The sequence below is a fragment of the Vidua chalybeata genome, chromosome 10 (assembly GCF_026979565.1).
Source record: "Vidua chalybeata isolate OUT-0048 chromosome 10, bVidCha1 merged haplotype, whole genome shotgun sequence".
NCBI lineage: Eukaryota > Metazoa > Chordata > Aves > Passeriformes > Viduidae > Vidua > Vidua chalybeata.
The window spans coordinates 12,008,300-12,024,129 of record NC_071539.1 but is presented as its reverse complement, the minus strand read 5'-3'; the positions used below and the strand labels follow the sequence as shown (position 1 = coordinate 12,024,129).

Here is a 15,830-nt window from a genome sequence, read left to right as displayed (position 1 = left end):
TCCCATTAACAATATGCTTTCCATATTCAAGTTTCAGAAAAACCCTAGGTTTCCATCCTCTGCCTGGGGAACTGTATGTGAAGGCGTGGAAACCTGTCATCCACTGGTTGTTTTGGATAAGGAGATTCAGGGAAATCCCCTGGATCTGAAAGGGCTTTGAGTGACTCAGGGCTGCCTGCATTTGCTCTCTTTTTTTGATTTGGAAGCACTGGAGTCTAAGGCAGGGGAGGGAGAGCCTGGTTGCTGCTTGCTGAAAGATGATCAGACCACACAATGGACTTCATCTTCAAAGGGCCTTGGGAAGCTCTATGTTCTGAAAGCTAAAAATGTAGACCCAACCAGCTTCTTCCAAGCAGAAGGAGCAGGATTTCTTGTAGCAATACCAGGAAGACAATGCCATGGCAACAATTAAATCAGTCTTGTTTCAAAGGTTGCTCTGTTCCCATGACAATGTCACTGTAACTCAGCAAATTTCAGTTTCCAGTTTTCCAGGACTATAGATTCAGGAATATTGCATTAATGTGTGCTTATTAAGAGAAAGGCTGGGACAAAGACTGGAAAACAAGTGAAATACAAAGAAAAATACCCAGATACCTGGGAAGTATGCTGAGATGACAGTTGTTGAGACAATGGTTCATAAACTTGAAATCAGTGGTCTGATTACATAGCCAGAAGACAGAGGATGTGGATTTGTCAAAAACAAAACAGCTGTCTGTTATTAATAATTCACTTTATCAAGAAAGACTAAAAGTTCAGGATGGAATTGGTTTGGGTAATTAATGACCCAGGTAATAGCTCACTTTCCTGACCTCTTCTGGGCTCCTGTGGAAGGAATAGCAATTCTACCTCAATTCCCATTTTCTTCTGAGCTGTGGAGAATAGTCATTGTTTTACAGAAGATCAGGGAGGAACAGTAAAATATGTACATGAAAGTACCACCAGAAATATTGTCCAGCCTTTGCAGACAAAGCACTCATGCGGAGTTTCTATACTCATACAAAAAGAGCAACTTTATAGTGTTTTTGACCTAAATCAAAACTTTAATCAAGTTTATGTTGGAGCTGAAATCCTAAAACGATTTCCACTGGCCCCACTGCGACTGCATGTATGTGACTCCTCCCACAAACAAGCCTTGGGCTTATTAAATGTCATTAGTTAATGCTACAAACAAGTTTTCATGGCTTGTAAGTTAAAGATGCACACAGCCCAACAACTAGAGAGATGCACAGCCTGAAGTTCTGCTGCTGTATATCTCTTAGCTGAGTTGCATCTGCTGAAGATTTAGTGCCTAAGTAATACTGATATGTCAAAATATCCAGAGCAGATGTAGGATCACGGTAATTGCATGTGTCACATCAAACGTGTTGTGCTGCACAAGCACTTAAATTTCTTCCTAACTTATTGCCTTAAATTCAGCATTGAGTTACTGACTTGTAAAGGCTTTAAATCTTAGCAGTGCAAAGCTCACTGTGGACATGGAAATTACTGTTATTAAGGATAATTGATATTAATACTCAAGCCAAGGCTTCTGTCCTCTTACTGCAAATAAGCACAGATTTTTCTTTTTTGTCTATCAAGAATATTATAGGCTTGTACTCAAATTTGTCTGCAAATTTGAAACTCAGGTCACTCCTGTGATTCACTGAATACCTCAAAACAATCCCAAGCAAACACAGAATCAATGATCTATGGCTCTGTGGTCTGTTATTTTAGGTGTCACTGACCTGCAAAGAGCTCCTCAGTGCAAGAAAGACAAGGAGCTACCTGAGAGTACTGCAAAGGCCACAAAGGTGATTTGGGGTCTGGAGCATCTCTCTTATGAGGAGAAATTGTGGTAGCTGGGCCTGCATAGTCTGGGGACAAGTGAGAGGAAATCTCATTAATTAAGATAAACATCTCACAGGTGGGTGTCAGCATCGGTGCTTGGCACCCGTCGATGGTGGATGGGAGCTGACTGTCACCATCGGTTCATCATCCTACTGTAAAACTCTCACACCATCTCTCTGGGAGTGCTCACAGGCAGCTCCTCCCAACACTGACTCCTCATCTCTTCCTTCCACATGGCCAGCTGACTTCCACCTGACCCCTACTCCTCACAGCACAACCAACTGACTCCAACTCTCCTCCCAACCAGCTAATCCACTCTTTTATAACACCCATCCTTATTAGGCCATCCTTGTTGGACACAGCTGTGACCTGTTAAGGGCAAGGCTGTTCCTACTCCTTGGTAATTAGTACAGCTGCAACTCCTCAGGGTTGAGATTGCCTTCAGCACAATCTCTATTCTCTCACAATCCATCCTCCCACTGGTGGGTGTCAAGAGGAAGGTCCTTCCAGTGGAGGAGCAGTGGCCATAAACTAAAACACAGACAGCTCCACCTCAATATGAGGGAGAACTTCTTTCTATTGAGGACAGCAGGGAGGTCATGGAGTTCTCCCTCTCTGGAGATGTTCATAACCCACATGGATGGTTCCTGTGTCCCCTGCTCCAGGTAATGCTGCCTGGCAGGGGGGTTGGACTGGATGATCTCTAGAGTCCCTTCCAACCATAACAATTCTGTGATTCTGTGAAAACAGTTTTAACAGACAATAGAAAGATTTGGTTTAGAACCACATAAGATCTAATGACACAATCCTCCAAACAAGCTAACAGCAGCAAGAAATATGTCTTCAAAATTATGTTCTTTCTTAGGTTTCTCAATATCTCCTCTTATCCTGTCTAGATTGGTTCTCTATTGATTCCAGCTTAATTAATCATTAGATACTACACTGTAAAGCTGTGATTACAGTGTGTAGTAGAAAGTATATGCAGAAAAATACTACAGAGTTAAAAGAAACTCTTTGCTTTTAGAATCACAAGAATTATCAGAAAATTGAAAATTTAGTATTTAGAAGAATTCTTACATTAACACATAAGCATTAAAGCAATTGCTTCAGTCATGTGATTTACTGCTAACAGGCAGCAAAGTCAGGCTTATTGAAACAGACAAACTGGAGGGTTCCATTCCAGCTTCCATTGCCTGGTGATTGGCAGAAAAATGCAAAGCAAACACAGCTGCTCCCTATGTAAGCACAGCCAGGGATGGTTGCTTTTGAGTGCCAGAGGGAATTTAATGCTTTTAATGCCTAATAACTGTCTCCTTGCTGGGGATTCAGAAGTAGCTTTGAGGAACAGAGGAAACCTAGGGGTTAGTTCATATCTACCCCAGGGTATATGGAAGTGTGGTAAGGACTATGCATCCACTGGGGAGAAATCATTAATAGAGTAATTGTTTCCTCAGGACTTGTGACATTATTACATGAATAACTGCCAAGGCTTTGCAGATGCATTGGCTACCTCAGTCATGCCTGACGTGTGCAGAACTAATGCAGTTATACATGCTTGTCTGGGTGACAATTTGCTGGACCAAATTTCAGTGTCTGAACTAGCAGCCTGTGGCTAACAGCAGGCTGGTATGTGTGAAAATGTGTAAAGAATCAAGAATTGCCAGGTGAAAGTTTTACAAAGGGATATTGCAGAAGGCTGTATCCCTGGTTTCCTGGAGGGAGGCTGACAAGATGGAAGAAAAATGGCATGTTATGACCTCAGTCTGAAACTAAATGTTGTCTTATTTCTAGTAAGTATATGCTCATAGTGAGGTAAAGATCACCTTGGAAGAAAAAGCCTGAAACTGCTTTGCAATGAATGGAAGGTCCTCTCAGATAATTGTCAATCACTTCTACAGGCTGCTGCCAAAGTAGGTTCAGAGAAAACAATGCACTTACTTGTCCCCCTATTTTATTTTATGTCAGTGGTGTTCTGTTGGGAGAAAGTATTTTTCTGTCAGCAGCTGTAACATCACATTTTGACAACTCCAGGCAAGGTCCCACTCTGCCTCAGGTTTAACCTGAACAGCTTGCTTTCAGCATCTTGTAGCACCTCAGATGACAGGGATGGCTGTGGTGCTATGAGCAGCTGCATAATGGAGTCACTCCATGGTCACCTCCTCAACTCCAGTCTAATTAAAAACATCAACCCCATGACCATGTGCCACTTCCACAGCCAGCAATGGCCTTGCTCAGCAGGGCCATCAGAAATGTGAAATAACCACCTCTAGCAGCAGAGATCTTCAACTCCTATCACTCAGTCCATAAAACAGCTAGTGCTGGGACAGATTCTCTGATTTTGTACTCTCTAGCCAGAGTTTCAGGTAGAAGAAACCTCAGGCTGAGCAGCGTTATTGCTGCTGTCATCAACAATCTGTTCTGCACTTGGGAAACCCTTACAATGCCTGGCTGCTCTAAAGGCTGCTGCAGAGCATGTGGTGATCACTGGCTTCTCAGCACCTCTGACAGAACAGGTGAGGCAGAAAACAGCAGGATAAATATTCAGTTAGAGCTAAACCCTAAGGGGAGCAAAACAATGTCAAGGTTTGAGAATTGGGATTAGGACAAGTGCCAGGGACCCACCAGGGAGGTCTAATCCTGCCTCAGTGGAGCAATGGAAGCACAAATACTGCCAAGGCAGCCCATTGCTTTTTCTTGCAGTTAATGGTGAATGTGCCTATCTCTGGCAGGATGTCCCTGGCCAGAAATCCAGCCTTGTTGAAGGGTTTCAGAACTCAAGTAAGGTTCCCCTTTTTTTTCTTCTGGAACCAAATCAATAACGTGTTTTATTGAAGTGTGATTGTCCCATCTAGTGCTGCTCCAGGCTGATCTTTCCCACCCTCCCTTTCTCCAAAAGCAATCCCCCCTTGCATCCTTCACAGCTGCTTCTCTGCCAGTTCCCTTACAGGCACCCCTCTGCATCTGGAGTACCAGCACCCCTCACCCAGACAGAGCCACTGCCCCTCTCCAGCACGACACAGAAGGCAGCACTAAATGAGGCTGAGAGCAAAATGCCAAGGCAGACCCCCACATTTACAAATAGCCCCAACTCCAGCAACTCCTGCATGGTTGCTGGTGCTGTCCAGCGGCCTAACAGAGCTGAAAAGAACCTGGCATAGTTTGGGGGTGTGAGCTCAAAGATATTCCTCCACATCCCCCAAAGGAAAGCTTTCTCCCTCAATCCCCACTAATTACAGATATTGCATATTAAGCATAAACAAGACATTACACCTTTCTGAAAAAACAGTTCATTGTTTATTAATTATGAGGTGGGAAGGATATTTTTCCACCTTGTGACTGTCATGGATTTCAGGCTTTGAAAGTGGTCCATGCAGTGATATCAATGTTAGAACAGGATGTGTCTGTGACCTCATCTTTCACCTCCAAAGTCCCCAACCTCCAGTGTCTGCTGGAGCTGATCTGGTGAATTTGCTCACAGGGTATTGCTGCCTGCTCTGAGGTGTATGGAGTTGTGAGCAGGAGTGCACAGCTCTCAAAGGTGCTGATAAACCAGCTTAATTCCTCAGGAACTGTAAAAAAATATAGAAGAATGAGGGTTTGAATTGGGCTTGACCCTCAAATTTCAGTTCTGGGAGGTTTTTTGTGATGTTAGGAGAGCTTTGTGCATGGTAGCTAATATTTCTCAATCAGGTACAGAAGTGGAAAGGGCAAAATATAATGGTGACCACAGAATAGATTTGCCTGCCCTTACTTAAAAATCTTTCAATCCAGATGCTGCAGACAGTCATGGAGCAGCCAGTAAAAATGCCTTTTAACAAAATGTATGTGAAGATCATTACCTGTTTGTGTAGAAATGTGCTTGATTCCCAGAACTGTTGAGCAAATTAGTAATGTAAAAACAACAGCAGCTTAATCTGGGTATTAAAATTCTAGCTGCAGAATAAAACAAAAGAAACAAACTGCTGCAGATGAAGGGTAGTTAATTTGCTCTGCAATACCTTAAGGCAAAAATATTTGTCTATGGAATTTGAACTGTTTTCTAGTCTTCTGAGAGACCCTAAACATAGATCCTAAACACAGAAACCATCTGCAGCACTAAACCCACAGTACTGTAGCTGAAAGTAGGATTTGTGTTTTCTGTTTTGAGCAGGGAAGGTCAAGCTTCTGCTTTGCTCTGAACACCTGACTATTAAGGGTCTGATTCAGTTTGTTGGTACCATTCTGGTGTTTTGAGTCATTGTTGCATCCCCACTGTTTATCAGTACATGGTTCTCACCATTGGTTTTTATCTTTATTGGTATCACTCAGCAGGGGAGAAAGGCCATACAGGGCTTCAAGTTGAAAAGGATCTGAAAAGCTGTATAATTACAGTCAGGGTATAGATTGACTGTAGGGACCCTGAGAGTTGGGAAAAAGCCCCATAATACAACTTTATCTCTTCCAAAAGAAGAAAGGGAGCTAGAAGGGTCTGAGTACTGCCTAGCTGGCTGGTGAAGGCCCAGAAAGAGGGTTTGCTATAAAATGGGACTTTGGGAGACCTTGGGAAAAAAACACCCAAAAACTTGAGAAAGAAGTCAGTGTCTTAGGCAGGTGGAGGAGGGTATATAAGGAGAAATTACTTGCACACAAAGCTATCCTCAAACAGATAAAAGATGATTTTAGGCCAGATGAGTTTGGATTTTTACATTTTAATAGGTCTTTGAATTAATTATCACAGCAGTTGCTAGTAAGTCTCCATTACACTTGTGGCAAAAGCTGAACAGTGACCAGGGGACTCCATGCCTTGCTTGAGCTCTTCCTAACAGCAACTCTGTTCTAGTATATCTTTCCCTGCCTTTTCAAATTTGGCAGAAGTGAAGGAATGAGCAATATTGCTGGAAGCGAAACCAATACTGGCAAGAAGACCACCACCACCAGCAGCCACAAAAGGAACACAGGCCATAAGAGGAAGCCCAAACACAGGAATACTGGCCACAGCAATAAGACTGGCAGCTCCAATCCCAGCTGACACTGCAGAAGAAATGGAATTGATATTTTGAAGTGCTTTCTTGGCCTGTAAAGGGAAAGTAAAACACAGGTTAGAGATATTATAAGTACTTATATTTACCCCCAGACATGATAACTGAGAACAGGCAAAGATAATCAGGGTAATTGAATCCGGGTCAGACGTGCCCCATGAGCAGAAGGGGTAGCACCCAGGTTTGTAGCCCTAGGAGTGGCACTCCCTAAGAGGGCACTGTCAGGGTGCAGACAGAGCACAGTGACCCTCCAGGGGCAGGGGCTCTGGGGAGGCAGCGCTGCTTTGGAGCCCACGCCTGGCACTCGGCTGTCCCCATGCGGGCTGCAGGCTGTGCCCCAGTGCCGCGGCTCACAGCGAGCAGCCAGGAGGTGCTCTGGGAGGCACCCAGGGGCTCACCTGTGGCACTCACCTGCTCAGAGACTCCTTCTCCGTAGCGAAGCCTTGTCACAAAGTGCTCACAGTTCTTGAGAAACAAACGATAGGGCACCTCCTTATCAATCTGGTGCTCAGCACGCCGGATGATCTCCGCCATTGGGAAAGGAATGCGCTGACAGTCATACTTGTTGTTGACACACCATTCATCATATCCCACCACATCCTTCAGGAGCTCCTTCTTCACTTTGGCCTTTCTAGTGAGTATTGTCCTACTGCTGACTGACAGAGCTGAAGTTCCTTCATCTAAGGAAGGCAAGGAGGAGATAAGGCAGGCAGGCAGATCCTCTCTGGGCCCCCCAAAAGCTCAGATGGCTTTTGGACTGCTCCTGGAAAACTCATCTACACACACAGGGTCCACCAGCAGCCCATGGAAGGACATAGGGCTCCTGGAGCACCCCAGCATCCATTCTGCACCCTGCCGGGCTGCACCAGCCTTACCTGTATCAGTCACATGGATGACATATCCTTTCCCCAGGTAGAGGGCCCAGTGTGTGTAAAGTCCCCTTTTGATCTCGATCAGGTTCCCAGGGTTGGGGTAATCCGTGTCTTCTGTCATACCAAGAATGTGCAATTCACCAGCTACAAAAGCCTTCAGCTGGAAAACACACAGTAAACACTCGGCAATAAATTCAGTTTACTTGGTGAGAAAGAAATTTAGTTTACTTGGTGAGAAAGTTAAAGTTAAAATAATCAGTTTTTCCACAGAAAGAGCCAATAGGATGTAGCTGATAAAACAAGGATGAGAGTAAAAAGCTTGCACCAGTCCTCAGCAAAGCACTGGATGGGAGGTGGCAGGATAAGGAAAGGAGAATTTGCTTCCAAGTGCTTGCAGACTACCACAAAAATCATCACAGACAAAAAGTAAAAGCAGATGTGACAAACAGGCCAGCGCTGCTGGGGATCACCTTGAATCGACGATATGCTTGACTTGGTATTTCTTAATGGGACGGCAGGGAGAAGCAAAGGCCACAATGCTGAACTTGCACACAAACCTGTATTCATATAGAAGAAGATTCTAGGCATTATGAGTTTGGGTATGTACATTTTATTAAAGCTTTCATTTAATTCTTTCTGTAAGGATGGCAAAAGCAGGGTAGAGACCCCATGCAGCCAAGGAATCCCTTGGCTTTCCCTCTGAAGCCTTTCTCTGAGCTTTTCCTGATGGCCCATCAGTGCTCTCTGTCTCTCTGGATTTCAGCCCCAGCAAGCCCACCCACACAGTGAAGGCAACAGCACAGACCCTACTGCCAGCATGCAAACAATTGTTATCTTGGCAGGTAAAGGGAAAGCAAAACTCAGGCTGGAAACAAAGGAGCACTTTCATTTAGCCCCAGGTATGGTAATGGAGAATAGACAGGGATAATCAGGATAATTAAATCAACAAGAGATATGTGTCCCATGAGCAGAAGGGGTAGCACCCAGGTTTGTAGCCCTAGGAGTGGCACTCCCTAAGAGGGCACTGTCAGGGTGCAGACAGAGCACAGTGACCCTCCAGGGGCAGGGGCTCTGGGGAGGCAGCGCTGCTTTGGAGCCCACGCCTGGCACTCGGCTGTCCCCATGCGGGCTGCAGGCTGTGCCCCAGTGCCGCGGCTCACAGCGAGCAGCCAGGAGGTGCTCTGGGAGGCACCCAGGGGCTCACCCGTGGCACTCACCTGGCCACCATAGCGGAGTTGTGTCACAAAATCCTCAGAGCCTGTGCTGAGCACATCGCATGGCAGCTCCTTGCCAATGCAACCCTCAGCACGCCAGATGATCTCCTCCACGGGAAGAGGAGTGCGGAAACGGTCATAGTTGTTGTTGACAGCCCAGTCATCATTTACAGCCACCTTTTCCAGGAGCTCCTTCGTAACCCTGGCCTTTCTAGTGAGTATTGACTTCCTGCTGGCTGACAGGGACGGGGCTCCTTCATCTAAGGAAGGCAAGGAGGAGATAAGGCAGGCAGGCACACCCTCTCTGGCCCCCCCAAAAACCTCAGATGGCTTTCGGACTGCTCCTGGAAAACTCATCTACACACACAGGGTCCACCAGCAGCCCATGGAAGGACATAGGACTCATGGAGCACCCCAGCATCCATTCTGCACCCTGCCGGGCTGCACCAGCCTTACCTGTATCAGTCACATGGATGACATATCCTTTCCCCAGGTAGAGGGCCCAGTGTGTGTAAAGTCCCCTTTTGATCTCGATCAGGTCCCCAGGGTTGGGGTAATCCGTGTCTTCTGTCATATCAAGAATGTGCAATTCACCAGCTACAAAAGCCTTCAGCTGGAAAACACACTGTTAACACTCAGCACTGAATTTAGTTTACTTGGTGTGAAAGAAATTTAGTTTACTTGGTGAGAAAGTTAAAGTTAAAATAATCAGTTTTTCCACAGAAAGAGCCAATAGGATGTAGCTGATAAAACAAGGATGAGAGTAAAAAGCTTGCACCAGTCCTCAGCAAAGCACTGGATGGGAGGTGGCAGGATAAGGAAAGGAGAATTTGCTTCCAAGTGCTTGCAGACTACCACAAAAATCATCACAGACAAAAAGTAAAAGCAGATGTGACAAACAGGCCAGCGCTGCTGGGGATCACCTTGAATCGACGATATGCTTGACTTGGTATTTCTTAATGGGACGGCAGGGAGAAGCAAAGGCCACAATGCTGAACTTGCACACAAACCTGTATTCATGTAGAAGAAGATTCTAGGCATTATGAGTTTGGGTATGTACATTTTATTAAAGCTTTCATTTAATTCTTTCTGTAAGGATGGCAAAAGCAGGGCAGAGACCTCATGCAGCCAAGGAATCCCTTGGCTTTCCCTCTGAAGCTTTTCTCTGAGCTTTTCCTGATGGCCCATCAGTGCTCTCTGTCTCTGGATTTCAGCCCCAGCAAGCCCACCCACACAGTGAAGGCAACAGCACAGACCCTACTGCCAGCATGCAAACAATTGCTATCTTGGCAGGTAAAGGGAAAGCAAAACTCAGGCTGGAAACAAAGGAGCACTTTCATTTAGCCCCAGGTATGGTAATGGAGAATAGACAGGGATAATCAGGATAATTAAATCAACAAGAGATATGTGCCCCATGAGCAGAAGGGGTAGCACCCAGGTTTGTAGCCCCAGGAGTGGCCCTCCCTAAGAGGGCACTGTCAGGGTGCAGACAGAGCACAGTGACCCTCCAGGGGCAGGGGCTCTGGGGAGGCAGCGCTGCTTTGGAGCCCACGCCTGGCACTCGGCTGTCCCCATGCGGGCTGCAGGCTGTGCCCCAGTGCCGCGGCTCACAGCGAGCAGCCAGGAGGTCCTCTGGGAGGCACCCAGGGGCTCACCCGTGGCACTCACCTGGCCACCATAGCGGAGTTTTTTCACAAAGTGCTCACAGTTGCTACCAAACTCACGATATGTCAACTCCTTGTCAATATAATGCTCAGCACACTGAATGATCTCCTTCACGGGGAGAGGGGTGTGGTACTGATCACACTCGTTATTGACACGCCATTTTTTTTTTTGCACTACTTCCTTCAGGCGCTGCTTCTTCACCTTTCTGATGAACACTGGCATCTTGTGGTCTCCCAGCTTTAGGTCCTGTTTGCCTGTATATGGTAGGGAGGAGATAATGCAGGCAAGCAGACCCCCTGTGGCCCCTCTAAGACCTCAGAAGGGTTTAATTTGCTTCTAGAAAGGTCATCTACACACACAGGGTCTACCAGCAGCCCATGGAGGGATATAGGGCTCCGGGAGCACCCTGCACCTTGCCAGTCTGCAATACTCTTACCTACAGGTATCAAGTTGATGACATGTCCATCCCCCACGTACAGGGCCCAGTGCTGATGCCGTCGCCGGTCGATCTCGATCAGGTCTCCGGACTGGGGTTTGCAATTGTCCTGTCCCATCTCAGGATCGCGCAGTCAGGACGTGCAGCTGCAGCTGGGCTGGCTCAGCGCAGGGCAGAGCGCGGCGGGGAGGCAAGGGCTGTGCAGGGGCAGCTGCCGGGAGCGCAGGCACGGAGGGTGTCAGCGGCGGGCCCCGAGGGCAGCGGCTGCCGGAGCGGCGGCCCCGCTCGGCCGGAGCCGGCTCGGGGCCGCTGCCGCCCGCCGGCGCAGGGCGAGGGAGCGAACGGCCCCGCTCGCAGCCGGCGCATCCGCCGAGGGCCGAGGCGGGCCGGGCGGGCGTCCGGCTGCTGCCGCCGTCCCCGGCTGCCCCCGCTCGCCCGCCCGCGGTGCCCGCGCTCCCCTCCCGGCCGCGCTCCGCTCGGGGCTCCGCCGGGGCCGGGCCGGGCCCGCTCCGGTGCCGGGACGCGGCTGCCCGGGGATGCCCGCGGTGCCGAGCCCGTGCCCGGGCCCTGGGGCACCTCCGGCCGCCCGGCAGAGCCGCGCCCGTCGCCGGCAGCCTGGAGGGGCCTTATCCTGCTGGGAACGCCCGCTCACATCCCCTCGAGCTCCGCTCACCTCAGCCCCTGTCCCGTTGCTGCCGTGGTGTCTCGCTGCCCGCTGCTCCCATTATAAATGTCACGGCAGAGGTAATTCCGCGAATTCTGCTGGGCTCACTGCCAGCACCGCTCCGCAGCCGGCCTCTCCCATCACACTCCACGCCCACTCCGAAGAAGGCTCCGCTTCCAGTCGTGGTACCAAGAAGATCACCTGTTGATTGGAAAATCTCATCTTGTACACGAGGAAGCCGAGCTGCCGCCTCATTGCAGTGAGCCTCTGTTCCCAAGTGGTCCTCCTGTCAAGTGATGGGCAACAGCACTAACCCTGTCATTCCACAGGGCATTACTTGGCAGAACAACCACCCCTGGATGCTGATTAAAACTTGCCTTGGGTACTGTGAAAAACACATTCACTCTCCTGTGAAAATTTAAAAAGTTTAATAAAGGACAATAGGAGACAAGGACCATAGAACAAAGGTTATTATGGCTGGCTGTGTCTTGTCACTCAGCCAAGACCACCCTGTTACCTTCCAGGGTACCCCTTAAATACCTTTTACCTTACATCAGCCCGTTGCATATTCATGGACCTTATGCATATCCATAAACTAGTTTACATTTTCCAGGAACTATTTTACACGCTCCCTCCTCGGGTCTGCCCTTTTAGATAATGTGTGTTTCTTGGCTGTGGTTTTGGCTCCTTCTCTTTATCACTTCCAGTTTGGGCCTTAGTCCACACTGTCTTCAGACGGTGAGTGCTGATAGTAGGCATATCTGTAGCAGCTGTCCTCATCCTGTGTTAATTGGATGTTATCCCATCCAAGCAGGCATTTTAACACACACATAGCTATTTCTCTACAATGTCTAAGCTTAATTAACAACAGAAATAAAAACTATATATTTATAACAAAGTTACTTTAATATCACACATATAAAATCCATCTTAATATTTGCAAAAAGCCAGTATTTTAATATGTATCTATAACAGGTACCAGTCAAACAGTCAGTACCACAAATTGCAGAGGATGCTGCAGAGGGATTTCAAATGGCCCCATATGAATGCACAAGAAAAAGCATGGATTATTTTTATGCAGCAAAAAGCATGGATTATTTTTAGTCAACTCACCTGCAAACACAGTAAAGAGAGTGAGGTGAGACCCTACAGCCCGGCTCGGGGCTGCACGGTGCTGGGGCTCCAGCCCAAGTTTTCATCCACTGATGTGAACCAGATTCACATGGCTGAAATCCCTACAAAAGCCCCTCCATTTAGGGAGAGGCTGTGCCTGTCCTGGCTGTGCCTCAGAGCACATACATGGATATTTTTCTTGGCTTTTGGGAAAAGAACAGCCTTGACTGTACTTATTGCCAACTGCAAAACCACCTAACTGCTTTAGCTGCGAAAAAAGTTTTGATTATATTTCCAGGAATCCAAGAAGGAGTTTCAGCTTCAGCTTGATTAGATCATGTTTTCCTCTATTAAAATTAAAAAATGTTTTGGGATGTAATAACAAAGGGCACCAGAAAAACAACAGGAATTCTTGGCTTGATCATTTCAAACATTGAAAAATTAATGTTTAAAAAAACAATGAATTGATTATTTCTTTTTCTTTGCTAGCTTGCAAAACTTTTGGTTTACCTACTAAACCAATCTTTCTCAAGACACAAGTTTTTCACTTCAACTCTTCCGATTCCCTCCCTGATGGGGCTGGCAGGGGAGGGGCAAGTGGCTGCCTGGTGCCTTGTTGCTGGCTGGGGTTAAACCTGGACAAACTGTTCAGAGCAGACAGAGCCAGCCAGCCTCTCACAGACTGCTGTTCTGCTCTCACCTGTCCCTGCAGTCCAGGCAGGTGCCTGTAAGAAAAGCAACACAGGATTCTGTGTCTCACAGGTGGCGTGCAGGTAACCTGGTTCCAAACACTTCAGACAGATCCTCCAGACTAAGGTAAATAAAGCACACTCAGCCTGAACAGTTTTCTTCCAATGCAATGCTCACATCAGCTTAGTGACAAGGAAAGGGTGTGGCTCAGTACATTGGGAGATGAAGCATTGGTGCTGCACAGCTCATTCTTCACATCCCTCCCCCCCCAGCACTGCAGGAACCCTGGCTTTGCCTTCCTGCTGGCTGGGGGAAGATTGATCTGGTGCTTTAGAACGCTTGTGAACGCTGTGGAATCAACATTTGGTCACTGAAGAGAGAATGGCCGCAGCTCCGAGGGTTAAAGGCTCCTGGATGCCTTTGCAATTCTTTAAGCCCTTCAGTGTTTTGGCAGCTCCAAGAGCAGAATCCGAGAATGGGTTGAGAGTTGAAAGGGATCATAAAAATCACCTAGCAGGCTTGCTCAGGATCCAGGCCAACAATCACGACACAAACAGGGGTGAAGTGGGAAATTTTGATGGCAGAGTGGAAGAAAGCTAACAGACAAAAAGGTATCTGGGGTTTTCCTGTCAGACCTCCCAATGCCGGGGGTCTGCTGCAGCCAAAGAGAGCCAGAAAAGCCAGGGAAAGGAACACCTTGTAGGCAGGTAAAAACGGAGCAAAACACCATCGCACCAAAATGAGAATGACCCTGTAAAACACAGAAGGATACTGTAAGACCTGCCCTTCCTTCCTATCTCCCCAGCTCCCAGAAGCTGCTCCCTTAAGGCAGCACAAGCTGCCTAAGGTCTCAAGACGTGGCACATTCCCTGCCTGTCCTTCTGCAGACCGGGCACCCAGGACTTTCCCATTCTTATGGATTGAGGCTTCTTAGTGAATTTTTCCCTTTGTCATGGTGAAAAACTTGGGAGTAGGAGAGGATGACTGCGTGGAGGTGGAATGGCGGGTGAATAAGTCCTATAACGGAATTGGCTGATAGCTCTGGGCATTCAAAAGAATGGTTTGGGGAGTGGAATGGGGGGTTGGCAGTTTTGTAGCTGGTGGTGCTCTCCTGCGCTCGGGGGACGCGGAGCCGTCGCAGGTTGCCGCGGGCAGTGGTGCGCTCTGTGCTGGGACTTGGCTGCGCCGTGTTCTGGCCCCGCGGTGTGGCGGTGGCCGTGCTGTGTTCTGGCCCCGCGGTGTGGCGGTGGCCGTGCTGTGTTCTGGCCCCGCGGTGTGGCGGTGGCCGTGCTGTGTTCTGGCCCCGCGGTGTGGCGGTGGCGGTGCTGTGTTCTGGCCCCGCGGTGTGGCGGTGGCCGTGCTGTGTTCTGGCCCCGCGGTGTGGCGGTGGCGGTGCTGTGTTCTGGCCCCGCGGTGTGGCGGTGGCGGTGCTGTGTTCTGGCCCCGCGGTGTGGCGGTGGCGGTGCTGTGTTCTGGCCCCGCGGTGTGGCGGTGGCGGTGCTGTGTTCTGGCCCCGCGGTGTGGCGGTGGCGGTGCTGTGTTCTGGCCCCGCGGTGTGGCGGTGCCCGCCCGTGCCGCCGCTGCTGCGCGGATTCCCCGCGGCTCCCCCGGCCCGGCCCCGGCACGCCCGTGCCCCGCCCGCCCTCGCAGCGCCCCTGCCGGCCGCAGCCGGCGCTGCAGCCCGCGGGCAGGGCGGCACCGGGCGGGACAGCGGCGCTCCGCGGATTGCGCGCTCCGCGGATTGGGCTCTTGGCCGCTCCGGGCTGTGCATTTTCCACTGAAGAACTCTGATTCCTCTTTCCTCATTTCTGCCGGGAAGACCCGTACTTTCGAAATCATAATCATCTGGAAGGAGGGGTCTTCTTTCTCTTCCGGGAAGGTTCCCGCCTTCATTTGCCATCTTCTGCCTTTTGTACCAACACACACACACACACACCAGGACTCAGCTGGAAAACACAGTAAACCCTCAGCAGTCCTTTTTATTTCAGTGATACACAGAAAGAGCCTACAGGAGCTAGATGATCAAAACAGGCAGAAAAGTCTGCATCCGTGCTGAACAAACCCTCCCCTCGAGGGGAGGTGTGTGGGATGGGAAAGGAATGAATAACTCGCTTGCAGTTTCTCCCAGACTACCACAAATACCATCAAACACACTAAAATAAAAACTCACGTGGCAAGCAGGCTAGTGCTGCTGGGGATCACCTTGAATGGTGACAATCTTGACTTGTTATTCCTTACTGGGATGGCAGAGAGAAGGATGGCTAAAATGTTAAACTGGCAAACAAAGCTACACTCAACTAGATAAAGGAGAATGTCAGGGAAATATGAATG

General features: G+C 48.7%; 1 protein-coding gene across 3 annotated transcripts; it reads right to left on the bottom strand.

Moving 5' to 3' along the window:
• Positions 1-5,104: 5,104 nt before the first annotated feature.
• On the bottom strand, positions 5,105-11,897 carry LOC128792709 (uncharacterized). Of its 3 annotated transcripts, XM_053951341.1 has the most exons (8): positions 11,706-11,897; positions 11,033-11,243; positions 10,600-10,850; positions 9,388-9,544; positions 8,935-9,191; positions 7,721-7,877; positions 7,257-7,525; positions 5,105-6,880 (listed from the first exon to the last, which is right to left on the bottom strand). In XM_053951341.1, exons 2-8 carry the CDS (start codon positions 11,148-11,150, stop codon positions 6,626-6,628), a joined length of 1,464 nt encoding a protein of 487 aa, XP_053807316.1. In that variant the 5' UTR covers positions 11,151-11,243; positions 11,706-11,897; the 3' UTR covers positions 5,105-6,625. The 3 variants fall into 3 exon arrangements, with proteins under 3 accessions (XP_053807316.1, XP_053807318.1, XP_053807317.1); XM_053951343.1 differs by lacking the exon at positions 10,600-10,850 and having other exon boundaries at positions 11,037-11,243; XM_053951342.1 differs by lacking the exon at positions 11,706-11,897 and having other exon boundaries at positions 11,037-11,083.
• Between the last annotated feature and the right edge of the window lie 3,933 nt (positions 11,898-15,830).